The sequence below is a fragment of the Anarhichas minor genome, unplaced genomic scaffold, assembly GCF_050575085.1.
Source record: "Anarhichas minor isolate MPS153535 unplaced genomic scaffold, ASM5057508v1 ptg000007l, whole genome shotgun sequence".
Taxonomy (NCBI): domain Eukaryota; kingdom Metazoa; phylum Chordata; class Actinopteri; order Perciformes; family Anarhichadidae; genus Anarhichas; species Anarhichas minor.
The window spans coordinates 2,486,806-2,507,636 of NW_027466453.1; the positions used below are offsets into that span (position 1 = coordinate 2,486,806).

General features: G+C 40.0%; 3 protein-coding genes across 3 annotated transcripts; 1 reads left to right on the top strand and 2 right to left on the bottom strand.

Annotated features, from left to right (window-relative positions):
- Positions 1–764: 764 nt before the first annotated feature.
- Positions 765–5,862, bottom strand: LOC142939272 (guanine nucleotide-binding protein G(I)/G(S)/G(O) subunit gamma-5-like). Its single transcript, XM_076082533.1, has 3 exons — positions 5,689–5,862; positions 1,533–1,661; positions 765–1,349 (listed from the first exon to the last, which is right to left on the bottom strand). The coding sequence occupies exons 1-2, from the start codon at positions 5,779–5,781 to the stop codon at positions 1,536–1,538; spliced, it is 219 nt and encodes a 72-aa protein (XP_075938648.1). The 5' UTR covers positions 5,782–5,862; the 3' UTR covers positions 765–1,349; positions 1,533–1,535.
- Positions 5,863–7,025: 1,163 nt separating this feature from the next.
- Positions 7,026–11,911, top strand: clpp (caseinolytic mitochondrial matrix peptidase proteolytic subunit). The gene is made up of 7 exons (XM_076082521.1): positions 7,026–7,132; positions 8,540–8,641; positions 8,927–8,998; positions 9,081–9,177; positions 9,632–9,819; positions 9,939–10,044; positions 11,192–11,911. Exons 1-7 carry the CDS (start codon positions 7,121–7,123, stop codon positions 11,416–11,418), a joined length of 804 nt encoding a protein of 267 aa, XP_075938636.1. The 5' UTR covers positions 7,026–7,120; the 3' UTR covers positions 11,419–11,911.
- A 1,664-nt stretch (positions 11,912–13,575) lies between these two features.
- aldh3b1 (aldehyde dehydrogenase 3 family, member B1) lies at positions 13,576–19,608 on the bottom strand. The gene is made up of 5 exons (XM_076082508.1): positions 19,524–19,608; positions 18,241–18,633; positions 15,874–16,040; positions 15,685–15,784; positions 13,576–14,142 (listed from the first exon to the last, which is right to left on the bottom strand). Exons 2-5 carry the CDS (start codon positions 18,605–18,607, stop codon positions 13,955–13,957), a joined length of 822 nt encoding a protein of 273 aa, XP_075938623.1. The 5' UTR covers positions 18,608–18,633; positions 19,524–19,608; the 3' UTR covers positions 13,576–13,954.
- Between the last annotated feature and the right edge of the window lie 1,223 nt (positions 19,609–20,831).

The window sequence follows — 20,831 nt, forward strand, 5'->3', positions numbered from 1 at the left end:
TATTGTGTAAACACGGGCAGCATACGTCATGACTTCCTGCAATCCACGAGCTCTCAAATGTTTTCATTTTACCCAAGACTTGAAATAAATTAAAATTTAAGAAAATCTTATAATAAAAAAAATATATATATATATACAGAATACGTATATATGTACAGAAGACATGAAATAATACATTTAAATAAATAATTGAAATAATATACTATTCAAATAATATTGAAAACTCTCCTAATCTTTATCAACGAATTAGAAGAATATCCATAAATACTATAAGTGTATATCATAGCCACCATATGCATGCATGTATGTATGTATGTATATACAGCGGGTAAAATAAGTATTGAACACGTCACCATTTTTCTCAGTAAATATATTTCTGATACAAGCAAAGCTGTACGTAGCGAATCATAACATACTGTATAAGAGTCATAACATGACACTTGCTGATTTCTTTATATTGCATTATTTAAATTCTGTTTAGATCAAATTTCTTACTTACTCTCAAGTCTCATTCATCGTGATGTTTACACTACTTGCATATTTATTTATGCTTTATTCCACTCATTGATTTAGTCAATGGTATTGAGCAAAGTCAGCTTTATGTTTCAAACATAGGTCATGCGGAGCCTAAAGTACGCTGATATGTTTCTACGACAGCAGATAGAAGCATCTTGGAAAACAGAGCGCTGAAAGGTCTTGAAATTCTAAATAAAAACATGATTTATGTGATTTTATTTTACCAGGGGAAAAAAACAGATGCAAAATTGATGCCATGGTTACTTTTAATGGTGAATAATAATAAAACATCTGATGGTTAATAGAATCCTTTTGAATTATGAACACTCTGTTGGTGTTAAACACCCAATTTTAAAGTACGAAAGAAAAAAAAAACATGTAATCCAATTTTTTTATTTTTTTATCTGCTTTGGGTGACATTCATAAATAGTAATAAATAAATCAGATAGGAATTTGACTTTCATAGGATTTCCTTGTCATTTTTATCCAATAACCAATGAAAAAAAAGTGTAGTTCTACTGTAAAATCAGAAGTTTTACAAGTGGTCCAAAATTGGACGTGGCGCACAAAACAGAATTAGCATTAAGGCCTGTTGTGTAAACCGAAATCTACCATAGACCACTGAACCCTGAAAAGAGCAATACCCTGTCACAATAAATACACTGCATTTACTCAGCATCATTTATTTAGCTGCTCCAGTGACTGTGTGTGTGTGTGCGTGTGCGTGCGCGCGGTCTTGGTTTCCTCATCTTCAGAGACAGAAGAGGGGCACATGACAGAAATCCACATTGGAATCAGGCGTTCGTTTGGATGATTTGCACTCCTTCACGGCCCTGAGAAGACAAGAAATACATGAAGCTGGAGGGGAGGACGGGTCTTGTGCTCTAAAGAGACAGCAGGGTCATTGTTCAGCAGCAGGGTGAGGCAAATTACAAAGAAAAGTATTAAGATAGAAAAAAAGAAGAATCTCAAAATAAACTGATGAAATCAAGCAAAGCGAGGAGAGCTGCACTCACGCGTCAGAGGAGGACACATGACTTGGGAGGCCTGAACGGGTTATCGCTGGAGGGCACCCCGGTGAGGAGGGGGTCCTTGTGGGCATTTTGCAAACAGAAGGTCTTTAGTTCTGCAGCGGCCTGAGAAACCTGGATTCCATACATCATATCGTGTGGTTAAAGAAAGGCGATGTCATATGTCTGTGTTTAGGAATGAGCATGAAAGCCAGCCACAATTACACAGTCCATAATTCTCAAAAATGATTCTGCTCAATCATTTATTAAATTCATTAACAATAATAGCTATTTACTCTGTATAGACCCTTCCAACCTTTATCAACTAATTAGAAGGGATATCATATAGGTTTGATGTACGTGATGTGACAACAGTACATGTGAAAGCAGTACATGTACAGTTTATAGTTATGTCAATATTAACAGAGCAATAGGTTATATGACAGACAGAACATCTTACAGTATACCTCACACCACATCAATCCATTGGACCTTCATTGTTTATGATTCTACCATATTGACAACATCACAATTTTCTTTGAGTGAAATTCTCCTGTGATTTTTATTTATTGTTGGAATGCTGTTAAGCATTCCAACTATTGTTCTTCAAATCTTTATACTTCTTCTTATAATAATTATATTTCTTCCGTACGCTTTTTGAAACTCTTCTGCTCCTTCATACTTCTGCTCCTTCATATTTTAAGCTACAGAAACCGTTCAACTATCAAAATGTTCAGCTCTTTCAGCAGAGGGGTGCTATGACTTTTCATATTTCTAACCTTTAAACTTTATGAATTATTAAGCTTTTTGCATTTTTTTTTTTGAATGGGTTTCTATGGAGAAAATGTTCAAATCCTCTTCAACTTTCAAATCCTTCTACTTCCTCATACTTTCAGCTACAGACACCATTTAAACTTTAAAATGTTGAGAAAACCCTGATCTATTGCCACCTTATTCAGCTTTTTGATATCTTTTATACTTTTTGAACTGCAGCAGTTTAACTTTTATGATTTTTTCACTCCTTTTCTGCTTTTATAATGGGTGTGTATTGCGCAGCTTAGAGTGCGTGATGTCACCGCTAGAGTGAAGAGCAGCTTGAGATTCTTGTGAAAAAAAGATTTGTCTTTTGCCACTGTGTCCACAATCTTCACTCTTCATGCATCATTTCTGGATGTAGAAGTAGCTAATCGTGTCCTTGTCGTAGACAAATGACTGTGGAATCCCACAGATTTACACATTTGACACAGAAGCCTGTAATTGAGAGGAAAACCAACTTTCTGCTCCATAGAGACCAATGTTAAATTTAGCTTCAAAAACATCTTCCACAGAACACGGGACCCCATTTCTAAATCGCCAGTTCAGCCACATTCTTTACACTACAGACACAATTTTTACAGGATCTGTTCGTCAACTCATCCTTCCTCTCATTTATTAATATCGGAGCAATAGGATCTACGGTTATGGGAGTTTTGAGGATTTGTTTGAGAGGTGTTTCCCTGTTTAATCTCCATGAAAAGGCTGCAAGGACACAGGTGTTTCTGATTAAGCTCATTAGTGATGTTGATAAACACACAGACACACGCACTCCTCTCTCTCTCTCTCTCTCTCTCTCTCTCTCTCTCTCTCTCTCTCTCTCTCTCTCTCTCTCTCTCTCTCTCTCTCTCTCTCTTCCTCTCTCTCTCTCTCTCTCTCTCTCTCTCTCTCTCTCTCTCTCTCTCTCTCTCTCTCTCTCTCTCTCTCATACAGTCATTCAGGTCTTAGAGCTTTTTTACAGGACCCCCCCCCACACACACACACACACACACCATTTTAAAATAAAAGCCGCACACACATGATTTAGAGATATACGTGATGCAGCTCAGCCAATCAAATATGGGCATTCTGATAAGTTTCCTGATTCGAGTGACATTTACACACACCGCGACACAAGAGGGAGAGACGAGGAAAGACATGGCAGAGCAGGACAATAGTCATGTAAGCTGTAAATGATAAAACATAGGATAATCTCCAAATGAGAAAGATTGCCAGAGAGATCAGAGTCTCTCTCTCTCTCTCTCTCTCTCTCTCTCTCTCTCTCTCATATAGTCATTCAGGTCTTAGAGATTTTAAGAGGACTCCCCCCCCCCCCCCCCACAGACACACACACCCCATTTTAAAGTAAAGGCCCCACAAAATTAATTCTAACTTAAATGCTTGTGATGAAGCCTGTCATTTAATAACCTGTTTGTGTTTATCTAACATTATGAGTCCATCTTCTCTCCCCCCCCCCCCCACACCCCATTTCAAAATAAAAGCCCCACAGAGTGAATTCTAACTGAAATGCTTGTGATGAAGCCTGTCATTTAATAACCTGTTTGTGTTAATCTAACAATATGAGTCCATCTCCTCTCCCCTTCTCCCCTTCTCCCCCCCACACCCCATTTCAAAATAAAAGCCCCACAGAGTGAAATATAACTGAAATGCTTGTGATGAAGCCTGTCATTTAATAACCTCTGTTTATGTGTCAAACATTATGATTATGTCTCCTCTCCCCCTCTCTCCCCCACCCAGCCCCACCCTTTCAAAATAAAAGCCTCATGGAGTAACTGTATTTAAACATTAAGCTGAAAATTAGGCTTTTTTGTTGAAGTAATGAATGCTCTTACTAATACTGCGACAACTACTACTATTGCTGCTAATATTTCTAGTATTACTACTACTACTACTACTACTTCTACTACAACTTTTGCTGTTGCTACGATTACTACTGCTATTACTGCTACCATCAATATTATTACTACCACTACTGCTATTACTACCACTACTACTATTACTTATACTACAACTGCTATTCATGCTACTACCAGTACTAATACTACTACAGCTATTAGTACGACTGCTACTAGTACTACTACTACTGCTATTACTGCTACTTCAAATACTGCCATTACTATTACTACTACTACTACTACTTATACTACTACTGTTATATTAAATACTACGACCACTACTACAGCTATTACTACTACTACCGATACTACTACTTCTTCTAAATACTAATACTTCTACTACTAATAATACTTCTACTACAACTACAACTTCTAGTACTACTACTACAAATATCACTACTGCTGACATTTTTTAAGCCACAGAAACCATTCGAATATCAAAATGTTCAGCTCTTTCAGGAGAGGGGTGATATGACTTTTCATATTTGTAATCTTTAAATTCTTTGAATTATTAAGTTATTTGCAATTTTCTTTTGAATGGGATCTCTATGGAGAAAATCTTCAAATCCTGTTAAACTTCTTCAACTTTCAAAGCCTTCTTCTTCTCATACTTTCAGCTACATATGACTTCAACTTTTTGAATTATTAAGCTTTTTGCAATTTTTTTTAAAATTGGATAGCTATTTTCAGCAATGTTTTTGAGATTAATTTCAGCTTTCAGCATTCCAACGCATTTTCAGCAGGAAATGCATTTTCTAGTTCTGGTTGCTCCCCAACAGCGTATATAGGCCTGATGCTGTGGTGGTTTAAAACCTGCAGTTGAAAGTAGTGTGACTTCTGTTCTAAAATAAGTAGCCAGCCAAACAAACCCAGCAGTCACACAGCAGCACAATCAACAAAGCTATCACTGTGCTGCACTGTGTTAGCTACCATCTCACTGCACACCAGGAAGGCACACACTGGCTTTCACGTGACTTATGGACATCGTGTAAAAGTGTGTTTCTTTTAAGTATGAAGTAATATGGTCAGTTAGAAGAGTTTGAATAATAGACATTTTCCGTTTAAGCTAGTTTTAAGGAACCAAAAGACACGGACTTTAAACAGCAACTAGGAGGCTAGGCTACATGTTTCTGTGCGTTACAGCTGTTTTACCCAAAAGGTACTAACGTTACCGCAGTTGACGCGTTTAAGGACAAATAAACGGTCGATAAGTTTAAGAACTCCTTAAATCATTTGTTTGTAACTCAAATAAATTCCAAGTAGGAACTATGTGATGAATGTTACATAGTAAAAAAGTTTGGAGTAAATTCAAAAGTGTCTTAATTGGCAGTGATGGATAGGAATTCTTTTCTGCACGCGGCACATTAAAAGAGTTGAGGCGCTTCAGAGCGGGAGTCACGCGCACGGGAGCGGTTTTGGCAGTTTTGTGGAAGTGTTGCGTTGAGTGGACGTACCTTTATCCGACGCACACTGGCCTCGAGACGAAGCTGCTTCACCGCCTTCTGGGCGATGACTAAACTGCTGCTGGCGACGCTGCTGTTCGACATGACTGAGTGCGAACAACGGCGAAAGTGGCCAAGTAGTCAGTTACGTTCATGTTTCAGTACCAGGCTGGAATAATGGACGGCTTCCGGTCAAAACCTTCAAAATAAAGAGCCCATTCACTCGCTTTTCCTCGCCCCACCCACTCGCACGCGCACACACGCGTCATTGCTTGACTGTGTTGTTGTTTGTTTCTTAAATCACATTAAGCTTAGCCACTGCAATGGTGGAGGAAGTGTTCAGTTTTTTTTTTACTTATCCCAAAAATAGCAACACAATATAATATAAAAATGACTCTGTTAGGCTAAAAGTAAGTAGACTAGGTTGATTATTCAAAACACTCATAATACAGAAAATAATGTTAAGGCCTATCAGATATTAGGCTTGTATTGGATTACAATTACTGAATGAGGTGGAGCTAATTTGAACTATTTATATATGTTGGGTAGTTAAAGATATAACTGTGCATCATATTTTATAAACTTAGTTTCTAAGTAGTATGTTTTCTATGTAACATCGTGATCTACATGTATTGGAGAATGGACTAATGTTTAATTAAACATTATGTTGAGTAATTGATGCTCCCTTAAGTCTGCAGAAATGTAGTTTGTAACTGCAAGAAATAGGATGCCCAAAACAAAACTATCATAATAAATCTCAATCTTCCATTCAGTTGACCGAATTATAAATTGATAATTTCAAACAAACAAGAATGTGTACAGTGTCAGGAATATATATATATTGTATATAATTTACAAATTTGTTTTAGCTAGCTGGGGCCTAATAGTCTGACAGAATCATAACAAGATAAAGACTGGACACACTAAAAATAATAAATTGATTATGTGTGTATGTTGCATATGTATGGCGTGTGTTGTCTTATATATCGGTGCCAATGACAAATTTACATTAGGTGCAAATCGAATGGACAATAAAGTAATCTCAATATGAATTTGAATAAGCATTCAAAACAAAAAAGACGGTAAATTAGCTTGACACCGTGTTTGATTTATGAAACATGATAATTAAGGGAGACGGGATGATTATGTGTAATAGTATATCTCATATAACAAGCCATGTATTTATACAAAGGGTAATTATGTAGTATGGTATTATATAGGGTAGTATTCAGCGGAGAAAGTGACGGGAATTTGATCCATTGGTAAAAATGCATTGAACCTGTAGGCCTGTAGAGGGCGCTAATGAAATACATTTCAGACCAAGCGGCTATTAATTCAACGAAGAAGAAGAACGCGGTTCAAAGGAGAAGTTGGTTGAATTTGGTTCCGGTGTATCTTATCTGGGGGTCACACAAAGGGGGAGACAAACCTACAAGGCTTCAAAATGCTGTTACGAGTGAGTACACGCAGCAGTTTGAGGGAACCGTCCCGTTAACGGGGGTCACACCGTACATTGGTGTAAATAAAACCGTTGTTACCGTTGTTATTACAGCTCGTCGCGCTGCGCGTGTTTACTAAGTAGCAGCTTGTGTAACGAGGCTTGAACGCATCACTTCTAAACGTGTCCGGTTACTGATAAACGCTACAAACACACGAAGTAACGTTACGGTGCTTTTACCAAAACGCAACAACCAGCCCGAAATAAATCCGTGTGTGTTTCACTGAGTCGTGGCTTTTTTTGGGGATGATGACACAACAGTGGTTGTGTAAGTTGGTTTTCATGGTGGCCACTGACAGAACCAAGCGTGAATGTACCTGCTTCAATGGAGAAGTACAATAAACAACAGGCTGTACTGATGCCGTATTCCAAAAAAAACTTTATCAGCGTTGATAAGCGAAGCAAAGATATGCAAATTCTCTCTCTCGAATCATAAACTGTTTATTGCCAAGTACGTCACACATACAAGGAATTGGCTCGGTGATTTGGTGTGTAACAGTAAAAACACAGTGCAATAGTATGACATCATTTAAAAATAGAAAATATGAAAATGTACATTAAAATATGGTAAACAAACAAGAGTACTTTAACGCAAGTATATTATTAAAGTGTCAAGTGTATATTAAAAGAGAAAATATGTGCAAAGATGTGTAACAGTAAGAAATTGTCCTGAGGATGTCAGAGTCAGTGGGCGTCCCGGGCTTCATTGATGAACCCAAACAGTTCATGTGGCTTGAGGTCTTGGTCCTGATGGACCGCAGCCTACTGCCAGAGAAGGGACTCAAACTGTTTGTGTCCAGGGTGAGAGGGGTCGGCTACAATCTTTGTTGCCCGCCTCAGAGTCTTGGAGGAGAACAAGTCATGGAGGGACAGCAGATTGCAGCCAATCACCTTCTCAGCAGAGCGAATGATGCGCTGCAGTCTGCCCTTATCCTCGGCGGTGGCTGCAGCGTACCAGACGGTTATATTGTATACAAGTTGTTCTACACAAACAACTTATCATATAAGTCAATGTCAATAGAAATGAGGATTGTTATAAGCAGTTTGCGTCACATAATTTTAGCCCAGATTATCCTAAATTTACACAGTTATGTAAAGCAGTAAAATATATTTTATTACCAACCTCAAGAAATGACTTGGTATGTCTAAATAAAAAAATAAGTTGCAATGCAGATTTATGCTTAGTTAAGCTTTCAATGAATTCAAGTTATCTATGAAATATATTTGATATATTTATTTGGATTATTTTATCGTGTGTATCTCTTCCATATGTTTATCCATTATTTACTGTTTAGTCCTTTGTCTTACATGTCAAATATGCAGTAAAGGCTAAATAGAAGCCCGTGTGTTTTCTGTGTCTTCCAGAGAGTGTTGCACATCGGAGGCTTGACGCTGAAGCACAGCAGGTCCATCCACCACAGCCCGGTCTGGAGGAGTCCCCTCGTCCCCATAGTTGTGGAGCAGACGGTGAGTTTAAGGCACTTTCGAAGGCAGCATCAGGGAGAGCTTTCAGTTTTAAAGGCTCTGCTCACACGAGCATTGTCTTTGGATCATAAGATAACTACAATAGGGAACCAAACGTGTTTAAAGCAGATTTACATCCTTTCATCTAAGTAGAGAAATGAAACAAATACAGTGGCTGGGAAAGTCGGACATTTAAAAAGTTTACATGCACAGATTTTCAGCTTTTAACAGCACTAGATAGAATTGTTTTGTTGGGGTTCTGAAAATTATTTTTTGTTTCTTTTTCAGGGGAGAGGAGAAAGAGCTTATGACATCTATTCTCGCCTCCTGAGAGAGAGAATTATTTGTGTAATGGGTCCTGTAAGTGTATCCCTGGTTGATTGATGTTGGTTGATTGATGTTTTCACAGTGATTTTATATAACTTTGCTCTTCCTCACTCAGATCGATGACTCTGTAGCCAGTCTGGTTATCGCCCAGCTGCTCTTCCTGCAGTCAGAAAGCAACAACAAACCCATCCACATGTACATCAACAGTCCCGGTGAGGCGCTCAGCGGAGGGCTGGACAAACGCATCCGAACATCCTTAAAATGACGCAAACGATGCACGTCAGAAAACCATAGATTACAAATGAAAATAGAATAAATTTAATCGATTTTCTTTTTACGTTAGAAAAAAACTCAAATTTTGCTCCACCATCAATTCTTTTTAAAGAAAAACATTTTTTGAGGTGGAAAAACAAAAAGACAAACTTATGCTTTTACATTGAAACTTTTCTATTTTCCATTTTTGGAGGTTTTCCTTTTGGAATTGCTGTTTCATAATATTTATTTTTTCGCTTCCCTTTTTCTTTATAGAATTTCATTATGGCCTAATTATCTTGAGGTGTACAAGACAATAATAGTCTATTTACCAGTTTCCCTTTTTAAGTAAAACATCTGGTATAAGTATGAGCCTTTAAAATGACTAAATATATTTTCTTTCCTCTCCCTCAGGCGGTGTGGTGACAGCGGGCCTGGCCATTTACGACACCATGCAGTACATCCTCAATCCCATCTCCACCTGGTGTGTTGGCCAGGCAGCCAGTATGGGCAGCTTGCTCCTGGCGGCGGGAACGACGGGCATGAGGCATTCACTGCCCAACGCCCGCATCATGGTCCACCAGCCTTCAGGAGGTGCCAGGGTAAGGTGGCCCCCTCGGGTCCTTTGATGTTGATCTGAGATGGTGGTCACAAAGCCTGTAAAGGTGATCATTCCAGGGTAGTAATAATAATAATAATAATCAGAGTGCTGTGTGTCCAGGGTCAGGCCACGGACATCGCCATCCAGGCCGAGGAGATCATGAAGCTGAAGAGACAGATCAACAGCCTCTACGCCAAACACACGGGGCAGCTGCTGAGCACCATCGGTAGGTTCCAGCTCCTCGTCTTTGAGATGTTTGTCACAGAGACGTGAAGCCTTTAGGCGCAACTTTTTAGTTTCAGTCACAGATAACTGGTCCAGCGCTGGCAGAATAGGACGCTACTCACTCTCCGCGCAGCTTTTAACTCTTGCACGTGTAATGAATGTTGAGTTTTCCATTCAGACATGCTCCTGGAGCTGATCAGGGGTCTGTTTTCAGCTGAGTAGGTGATTTCCACACTAATGCTGCCATTCCTGCTCATCTTCTTTGTTTTGTTCTGTAAAACACAGTCAATGTTTTTTTTTTGGGGGGGGGGGGGGGCTCTTTGGTGGCTGATAGAGTGCCTGTTAAACATGAAAACCCTTTTGTTAAGGACAATTAAGACATTGACCAGTGAAAAGAGAGTGAACCTGGAGTTACCTTCAACAGATGCGCTTGCTGGACATGTAAATGGCTACCAAAGTAATTCAGTGGCATGTTTGACATCCGAGTATAAACTTGCCTGCTGATTCTCTTTCCCAATGTAAGTCTATGGGGAAAGAAATCTCTGTGGCATCACGTGACAGACCCGAAAGTTGTAACTCCATCGCTTGGTCACTATGTAAGATTTGAAGACTGGTGGTCTTCCTGGGGGCTTTATAAATGAGCAACTGTGTGCTAGCATGTTAGCCAAAACAACTTTATCAGATAATCTATCAGATAAACTGTATATCAGTGTTGTGTGTTCTGCTGGGGCCAAAAGAACAGCAAAGTATGTATGCAGCTTTAAATCTAGCAGTTGGTAAACTTGAGAATAGGACATTACAGCACTAAAAGTACGCAAGAACTAAGTAGTTATAAAAATGAAGGTATGAAGATTTCAAGCAGAGAGTTTTCAGTTGAGTCAGCAGTGAGCTGGGAGGAAATTTGGGGGGGTGCGGTCACAAAATTAGGGAGTGTGTCTTTAACATACAGTACGTTGCCATTTGTCAACATGAGGTTTAAACTCACACGTACCTAATACAATAAACACATGGTCTGTATATCACCTGTAAATGGCTCCAATAGAGAGGTTGACATTAGCCAATCACAACAGCTGAGCGGGACTGATTTGCATGTCGTCAATTGGAGAGGAGGTATTCACAGGTGTGTTCATTTCTTTCCCGTCCTCTAGAGGGCGTGATGGAAAGGGACCGCTACATGAGCCCCATGGAGGCGCAGGACTTCGGTATCATCGACCGGGTCCTGGTCCACCCGCCCCAGGCGGGCCAGGACGAGCCCGAGCTGGTGCAGAAGCAGCCGGCGTCGTCGGCCAGTCCCCCTCCACAGCCAGAGTCGGCGGCCCCGGGGCAGGCCCTCCCCGGGACCAACGCCCCCTCCTCGTACAAACCAGAGCCGTGAGGCCACCGCAGATACTTACCTCCAAGCCGATACTTGTAGAGTTCCTGAAGACGAGGCGGCGCCCCGTGGCCTTAGGTGGCTTCTTTTCTTCCCCCAACCAACACATGCAGGCATCAGTGGCTACAGTGATCAGAGAGGGTCCTCATAGGACGTGAATCCAATGTATTGTACCTTTTTTATTTTTTATTACTTTTGAGATGGTGATTCCAGATGTAATAAAAAGTCAAAGCAGTGATAGCTGAGAAGCAGTCGGCCATCTTTTTGACTCCACATACAAGTTGATCTTGGTGCTCGCGGAGTGAAAGCACAGTGATACAAGATGTTTTATTGTAATGTAATGAGGTTATTCAGAGGGGAGGAAGCCTTTCTAGACGACTAAGACAGCCATCTTGTTCTGTACCCGCTTGCTGCAGAGTGGAGAGGACCTGTGTGACCTGTATTTGACCTCATATTGAATAAATGTGATGAATAAATGTGATAATTTTGACCACAATTCCTGAAACGCCGACTCCTTGTTCTTGATCCATACCAGTCTCAAATTCATCTCGGGATCATCCCAATCAGTGACTGAATTCTGCTGCACAGTCACTGTGGTGTTTAAAGTATGTAATTATTCAAAAAGTGACTGCAGATCATCGGCTACGTTTTTAAAGGGTTCTGTGATTTGGTGACGCCTACAATCTACACATTTTTCACTCTAGTGGCATTTCATATTCAACCCCTCAGCACCTGGATTACATGACATTACAGTCATTTAGCAGACACTTTTATCCAAAGCGACTTACAATTCAGAGTCTATCACATTTCTACACCGTAGGCACAGCTACGGGAGCAATTTTGGGGTTAAGTGTTTTGCTCAAGGACACATTGACATGCGACTAGCAGAGCCGGAGCCGGAGATTGAACCGCCGACCCTCTGATTGAAAGACGGCCCTGCTATCCACTTAGCCACAATCGCCCCTGGATCACCTCCTGCACGACCTATAAAGAGCCATTACATTGGTGGAGCTCGGGCCTCACATTCAGCCTGGAGAGAGCTCTGCAGCCCGGCAGTGATGGTCCTAATAGTGCTGCAGGAATGACAAATTATTTTTTAGGCCAACCAGGAAGTTAGCATCGCACTGGTTCCCTCGACACAAACGGCAACGGGTTTATTCGGTTGGATTTTGGATTATTGCAGAAAAGAAGCTCTGAGGCAACATTTATGATACTTGCACGTTTTGGTCAGCAAGATAACCTTCACAACTGAACACGGCGTTTATGGTTTTTGGAAGCATTCGCCAGAAGTGAAAAGCTAACGTTAAGCTAAAGACGCACTACAGCACGGTCGCATGAGCGCGGGTACACAAGGCAGCAAAGGCGGAATAGTTGGCATGATGACTTTTAGTGGTCTCATTTCTGTTGGCAACCGCCTTAAGTTAACGCCTCACAACTGGTGTATTTTTCTGACATTTTATATCGTAGAATGAAACGTGACAACCAAAACACCCATCGACTTCCAGACGAGGGAACCCGAAGTTCAGAAATGCTGACTCATGTCTGGGTTTTAGGACTCATTCCTGCAGCACTCTATATGGTGAATAGCAAAAAAATACTTTGCACTAAAATTAAAAAGATTAGTAACCAACTTTTCCCTTTGATACAAATGAACATAATACCACACTTTAGACCTTTATTCAACTATTCCATCAGTACTTTTCCTGTAAGATATCTTGTACTTGAGCATGAATTTTGATGACTGAAAGCCCTGCTTGTGCTCCATCTGCACAAGTTTGAACAAATGAGATTTCGGCTTTAAAGACATTTCTTACTCATGCAGGAGGGGAATGACATTTTGTAAATTAACAAATTAACTATAACTCCTGTGGCAGCATGCGCCCTACAGTGTGAATAAATATGTATTCTGTGCTTTTGCGGATGAACAGCGACAGATATCTACAATAAAAGATTGTATTTACAGTATTTCATGAAAAACCACTATTAAAACACAGACAAGAACACCACTGCATCTCTGCAGACACCAAGAGAAAATAATTTTTTTTTACAATATTGTGCACATAATGGCAGAGTGGTTCGATCAAATGAGGTTATTAAAAACAATAAGGCTGTAAAAAAATGTCAGTGCAAGAGGATAAAAGTAGGCAGGCAGTTAACATGTCTGAGCAAATTTAAATGGTTTTATTAGTAAAATAATTGCATTAACCAGAATACATAACAATATGAGAAAAAAATGGGATTTTTTTGCAGTTGGGAGAAAATACAGAGTTGGATACATTCTTAAAGCACTGAAGATATAAAATCTTCCTTTAACAATAATGACAACTTCCCAACATATCAGATGGATATTAAAGTAGGATTAATCCCGTTTCTAGTTGAATGTCCCAAACATTCACATCCATACGCACAGTATTAAAAAGCGTCAACTTCGCGCACACGCACACACACACACACACACACACACACACACACACACACACACACACACACACACACACACACACACACACACACACACACACACACACACACACACACATCACATGAGCGAGCAGCTGCTCTTGGCCGAGGTGGTCCAGCGCAGCCAGCTCAATTTGGTTTCTGTGTACGGCGGGTAGCGCAGGCCGTTGAGTCTCTCCAGAGCCCAGCCACGAAGCATGCAGGCCCGCCGGTGGCTGAATGTCTCGAAGCCCCAGCGGCCGTGGTAGCTGCCATATCCGCTTGTCCCTGGAAGGAGTGGTCGAGACCATAATGCCAGTCAAAACATTTTTAAATGAAATGTGCACACAATGGCAGAGTGGCTAAACTTCAACGCTCCGGTCTCTTTTCATATTATTAATCGCGCTATAAATGACTTGGAAGCATCTTTAAGAAAGGCCTCTCTGAAGATGTTCTCATACAGTGTTTAATAACGGGAAGACATCTAAAAATAAAGTAAAATGACCATTATTCATTTGTTCTGAGGCCTTTGTAGCTTAATTTGATTTGAGATAATAGATTCATACAGAGGGTGGGACCTTCAATATATAGAGTTGACCTAAACCACAATTTCTGCATCCACATGTGTTGTAGGGTCTGCCTCACATAAATGTCATCATCTCTCCATGTCAGTCCGTAGAGGCCGACTGTACAGAACATAATGCCGTCTGCTGGATCATGGTTTGCCAGTGAGAATGTGGCTCACTGTTTTATATTGATTCATCTTAGGAACGACTAGAATTAGCACCTCATGGTGGTACGCCTCCACCGACCAGTCAAGTTTTGGTTTACGCCCACGTCTGTCCAAAATGTCCTCACTTCATTTTATCCCGTTAGACATCCGTGTGAAATTAGCATGTGGGTTCTTGAGTTATGGCCATAGATGTATATACAAGTGGAAGTAGTCATCATGACGTCACCCATTGGTTTGTGGACTGCCGTTGTGAAGCTTCGAATTTTGCTTCCGCCATGAACATCATACTGTATTGAAGAAGACTTGAAACGAGAGATTGAGACCATAAACTCATGTTTACAATGTTTGTTTAGGGAATAAATTAAGAGAGAAGTAGAGTCATTTTCTCATAGACTTCTATACAATTGGACTTCTTTTTGCAACCAGAGAAGTCACCCCGCCCTCCTGCAGGTCAGAAGAGAGAATGCAAGTTTTAAGACACTTCAGTGTCTATGGAGCAGAGCTAAGTTAGCTAGCTAGCTAGCAAACCAATGTAACGCCATGTTGGTGATGTAGCCTACAACGCAAGGCGAGAGATGTAGTTCCCTGAGCGGCTTCACACAAAACTAAAAGACAATACGAGAAATCTACGACAAACTGACTTTCCTAACGTGCAAAATTATCTTTTTGAATTGACAAACATAATTTGTATTCATTCATGGCAAAATTCAAAAGGGATCAACAAAAATTGACAACTGTACATATTTTTTACTGTACCAAAGCATTTATAAATTTGTTGTTACATTTTCATTATTCCGCTAATGTACGGTGGCAAAAAAATGGCAACCATATTTCCGGTTTCGGAAACAGATTGCCTGGTTGCCAGCGTGGCAACAACTTTTAAAAGTAAGCGTTTAGCCCTACCTTGCTTGTTAGTAAATAATTGTTGCGAGTTAGTAAATTATTAGGTAATCTTAAATTTACCCAGGAATTGAAGATACAAAACCTGATTTTGTAATAGCACCCAACAGTTTCCCGAAATCCCACAACTCTCCAGCTGGGAGGAAACTTTGGGAATTAGGGAAGTGGAGGAGCTTTATGCCAGCGTCACTACCTACCTACACCTCCGAAGGGCAGGGTCGGCAGGCACATGTGGATGATCCCGTCATTAGAGCAGAATCCTCCACTGCTGGTCTTCTCCAGAACGGTGTTTACCACCTTCAAAAAGAGGAGAGGACAATGGGACGTCAAATAGATAACACAATATGTCCACAGCTACGATGCAGGACAGAGCTCTGTGATCTTACAGATGACTCGTCGGAGAAGACGTAGAGGGCCAGCGGCTTCTCTTGGCGGTTGATTAAGGCGATGCCTTCCTCCAGAGACTCCACGGTGAGGATGGGCAGGATGGGGCCGAAGATCTCCTCCGCCATCAGGGCGTCGTCCTCGGCCACGTCCACCAGCACTGTGGGAGCTGACGGAAGACATTAACACATTAAAGACATAATTATCATGCTGTGTGATCCCAAATATTTTGGGGAAGAAAAACAATACACAGAAATCAAGATTTCTACGGTTCAAATGTTTTTTTCAATTCAGAAAGAGCGTTACTGATTATCCGACAGACTGAAGAACTCTTTTCTACAGAGAGGCATTTCTGTTATTGCCCTACCCTCACTGATAAAAAATGGGCTCGTCAAAATATTATAAAAACAATAGACTGTACACAGTGGACGTAGTCATTGTGACTCATTGGTTTGTGGACTGCCGTTTTGAAGCCTGGAGTTTGGCGATTTCGCCGTCGCCATCTTTGATTACAGCATTCGCCATGTTGTGTTTTTTTCCGCAATCGAATGGAAGTTACCATATTAGGAATGAGGAGGAGTGACGTAGAGACGCCGTATACGGCTCTGGTAGCGGCAGCGAGCTGTCAATCATAGTAGCCCCGCCCTAAAGCATACTCTGCTTTATGGTCTGTTTGACTCTAAATGGACCATCATTTACTAAATGAACATCATGCTGTATTGAAGAAGACTTGAAACTAGAGATTGAGACCATAAACTCATGTTCACATTGTTTACTGAGGTAATAAATCAAGAGAGAAGTAGAGTCATTTTCTCATAGACTTCTATACAATCTTTTTTTGCAATCAGAGGAGTCGCCCCCTGCTGGTCAGTAGAGAGAATGCAAGTTTTAAGACACTTCCTCATTGGCTTTACTCGGCGGAACCGGAGGTTGCCTCCTGATAAAACCACTGGATTTTCAACAATGTAACATTTCATTAGTTAACTTTTAACTTCTTTATGCCACAGTGTTGCCTTTGCGACCAATATAATAGAGGACCAAATATCTTTTGTTCAACATATTGGGAAATAAACACAATCATCATCTTAAATAGGAGAAGCTTATTTCGTTAAAGATGAAACTCACTTTCGCGCATATACGATACACTCAGCGGTTTCAATGCTACGGTGTTACTTGGTCTGGTGTGACGGTGGCTAATATCAGCTAATGCTATCTAGCTTTAGAAAGACAGCGCTACATAACTGACATTAGACACAGAGTCAGTTCTCCGATTCTCTTCTCTACCATTGCAACACTATATTATAGCATTTACTATTACCCTATAATTGTGACCAATTGTGGCCGCTGTTACTTTACCGTCACCCTCGTCCGTGCTAACTTTAACGGCATTCTGAGAAAAATTAACGTGCAGCGGTATTGTGCGTTTATCAACCGGTCAGCTCTGGGACACTATCTACAAATGTGAACGTAAAGTCTGGACACCAATACTTAATACAATAGCTTTTCTTTTAAAAATGCTTTTTTGAACACATGCTGCCAATCACACACATATATTCTGGCTATGTCCTAAGTTAAATGCATACTGGAGAGAAGTCTTTGACGCCCTCAAAGAGATATTCCAACAGGACATCCAGCAAGACCCCACAGTAGCACTATTGGGAGAGATACCTGAAGGCCTGGATGGGAGGGCCAAAAAATACCGTCTGAACATACTACTCACAGCAGCATTGAAGGGTATATCCATCAGATGGCTAAAACCGGATCCCCCTACATACGATATATGGATCCAAAAAGTATGGGACATCTATCAAATGGAGCGAATCACATATTCATTAAGGCTCCAAAAGCCTATCTTTACTAAACAATGGGGTCCTGTCATAGCATTATTGATACAATGAGGGTTATTACTATATGTTGCTCGATCTGGTTGAACTGATACCTGTTAACTCTCTCTATACACACACTCTCTATACATACACCATCCTCTCTGAAAAGCATATATAGCACCTACAATACTACATTCAGGAGTGGACAATTGTTATTTCTTCATCCCTTGTTTTTATTTTTATTTTATTTTATTATGAATGCATGTAATCAATTATCTATTCTTATTATTTTCTCCCTCTTTTTCTCTTGGAGTGAGCACCATCTGATGTTTGTTGTTCCTTCTGTGCGTTGTACACTGTACCTGAATACCATTTGCACCAAGACTACATGCAGCTGAAAAATGGACAAAGAAAGTAACTGTCTGAAAATGCATGATGTTATGTTGTTGAAAACTAAATAAAAAGTGAGTTATAAAAAATAAAAAATAAATGCTTTTAAAAATATATGCATTCTACAGTTTTTGAAGTTTACCGCGAACCCACCTATGTACTTGTCTTCCTGGTCGCTCTCTCCTCCCACCACAACCTTGCCAGCGGTCCTCTTGAGCAGCTCCATCAGTCGAGTCCAGTGTCGGGGCGACACGATGCGAGACATGTCGGGGCTGGTCTGAGGCTCCTTGCTGTAGAATTCCTCCAGGGTCTGGCGCAGCGCGGGCAGCAGGGCGTCCCTCGTGTCAGGAGAGCAGAGCACGTAGTCCGGAGCCACGCAGCTCTGGCCGGCGTTGAAATACTTTGACCACACCAAGCGGCGAGCAGCGGCCGCGATGTCCACCCGGCCGTATATGAAGCACGGACACTTGCCACCCAGTTCCAAGGTCACCGGGGTCAAGTGGACTGAGGCAGCCCGCATGATGATGCGTGCCACAGTCTGAGAACCTAAGAAGACAGTGTCCAAAGTGGAAAGGGTTCATCCTCTGTTGAACAAGAACGCAGTGAACGTTTCTGGTGTTGGATGGAGAATGAACTGACTAAAATCGTGATCCTTTAGTGCCAGTACTGGACAAAAAACCTGCTAAAAACACCACTGATGTATGAAGACAACATCTACAGTTGCGCATTACTTTCGGTTGCTACCTTGACCTTAATGCAAACTAAGTATTTACATTTTTTATATTAAATCATATACTGTTTTACGAAGCCGGTTGACTGGATTGATTTGCACATAATTTGAATGAAAAGTGTGTTTCATCAAAAGGATCGGAATAAAATGATTCAAAGCAGAGAGGCTTTACATCACCGTCCGGCTTCAAATTGAAATACAGATGTTCATTTATTTCAGAGGGGAAATGAACAAACACAGTTTAAAGAGAGAGACTGTCTAACCTTAAAACAGTCTGACTCTTACTCTTGATCGATGAAACGGTGTAAGAGTCATAAGCAATCAAACACCCTCAGTCAATTCAATACACTCCAGTAGCTTTTGGTGGCTAACGTTTATAAAGTAAAATTAGCTAATATTATTCTTTACTTTATGTAGAAATAGCTGTATACTGTTGTACTACCTTTTAGCATGTTTCAATGTTAGTAAATCAGGGAAATTCCTTGTGCCACACAGCTGAAATCTGACCAAAGATTTAATCATGTTGCACATTTGCACACCCTAAATTATTCAGGTGATATACAGACTTCTATAGACTTCTTACCTGTGAGTCTGTTAATTGCAGAGCGATGATTTAGATCATCGCATTTGTTTGTTGTATTTGTGATTTTTTGACCAGTGTAAAGGACACACACATCTACAATGGAAATACAATGGAGACTCTTACCTGTGTAGAAGATGTGGTCAAAGCGATTCAGCAGAAGTGTCGTGGTCTCCTCTGCTGCACCACGAACAACTGTGTAACAGTCCTGCCACAATAAGAGTATCGTCTTACTGAGTGTCAGATTTACTGTGCCAAGCTCCAGCTCATCACTATATATAAATAATATATATAAATAATATATATATATATATAAATATTATATATAAATAAATAAATATAAATATTATATATAAATATTATATATATATATAAATATAATATTTATATATATATAATATATATAAATATAATATATATAAATATAATATATATATATATATATATATATAAATATTATATATATATATATATATATAAATATATATATATAAATATATATATAAATATATATATATTTATATATATATATATATATATACCGTATTTTCCGCACTACAAGGCGCACTTAAAAGCCTTTAATTTTCTCAAAAAACGACAGTGCGCCTTGTAATCCGGAGCGCCTTATATATGGATCAATTGGTTAATTGGTTGATCCATACTGGTTGTACACGGCGCTCTGTCAAAATGTTTCAGTACGACTGGTAAACTACAAAGCCGCACCGCGGAAAACACCGGTACTGTGCTTACTCCTAGTCCAACACCACTTGTGTGTATAAAGACCCCAAAATGGCACCTTTCAAGAGACACGCTTACGACGCTATTCTATTCTATGCGCTTTATAATCCGGTGCGCCCTATATATAAAAACAGTTCTAAAATAGGCCATTCATTGAAGGTGCGCCTTATAATCCGGTGCGCTTTATAGTGCGGAAAATACGGTATATATAGTCATTGGTGACATCTAGAAACTGTTTTATCATTACACAGTTTGTTCACTAGAAAGCACAGATAGTGGGACATTTCTGCACATATCTTGGTCACCAAGATCACCAAGTTCTTTGCTACCAAGTCAATCAAAATCAATTAAGTGAGGAAACTCTGCTTTCAATGCCTCGTCATATTTTATAACAACATCACCCTTAAAAAAAAAAAAAAAGGGAAAAATATGATTTTGTGTTATTGTGGTTACACAAATGTAATTTATGGCACTGTTAGATTGCTGCTAGACCGCAATCCAACAGGTGCGTGCCTCCCTTTGTGTGCGGCAAGCTAAATGTTTTTGAACACAATGAAAATGTTCGTGCACTGCGTCACTCACTGTGTTCGGTACAGCCCTACATAGTTTCTGGATATAAACTACACTTACAGAAATATATCAAGAACTTTAGATTGTAACTGAATTCGTAGATTGAACAAAAAAAACGAAAAACCC

What these genes read in the sequence shown, in the direction of transcription:
- LOC142939272 (XM_076082533.1), bottom strand. Translation starts at nt 5,781, where the DNA reads ATGTCGAACAGCAGCGTCGCCAGCAGCAGTTTAGTCATCGCCCAGAAG. An exon ending in CCAGTGTGCGTCGGATAAAG is followed by an intron (nt 1,662 to 5,688) that starts GTACGTCCACTC and finishes TATGGAATCCAG; the next exon opens with GTTTCTCAGGCCGCTGCAGA.
- clpp (XM_076082521.1), top strand. An exon ending in AGCCTTCAGGAGGTGCCAGG is followed by an intron (nt 9,820 to 9,938) that starts GTAAGGTGGCCC and finishes CTGTGTGTCCAG; the next exon opens with GGTCAGGCCACGGACATCGC. An exon ending in GCAGCTGCTGAGCACCATCG is followed by an intron (nt 10,045 to 11,191) that starts GTAGGTTCCAGC and finishes CCCGTCCTCTAG; the next exon opens with AGGGCGTGATGGAAAGGGAC.
- aldh3b1 (XM_076082508.1), bottom strand. Translation starts at nt 18,607, where the DNA reads ATGCGGGCTGCCTCAGTCCACTTGACCCCGGTGACCTTGGAACTGGGT. An exon ending in CCAGGAAGACAAGTACATAG is followed by an intron (nt 16,041 to 18,240) that starts GTGGGTTCGCGG and finishes GTCTTCCGTCAG; the next exon opens with CTCCCACAGTGCTGGTGGAC. An exon ending in CCTGCCCTTCGGAGGTGTAG is followed by an intron (nt 14,143 to 15,684) that starts GTAGGTAGTGAC and finishes CACTCCTTCCAG; the next exon opens with GGACAAGCGGATATGGCAGC.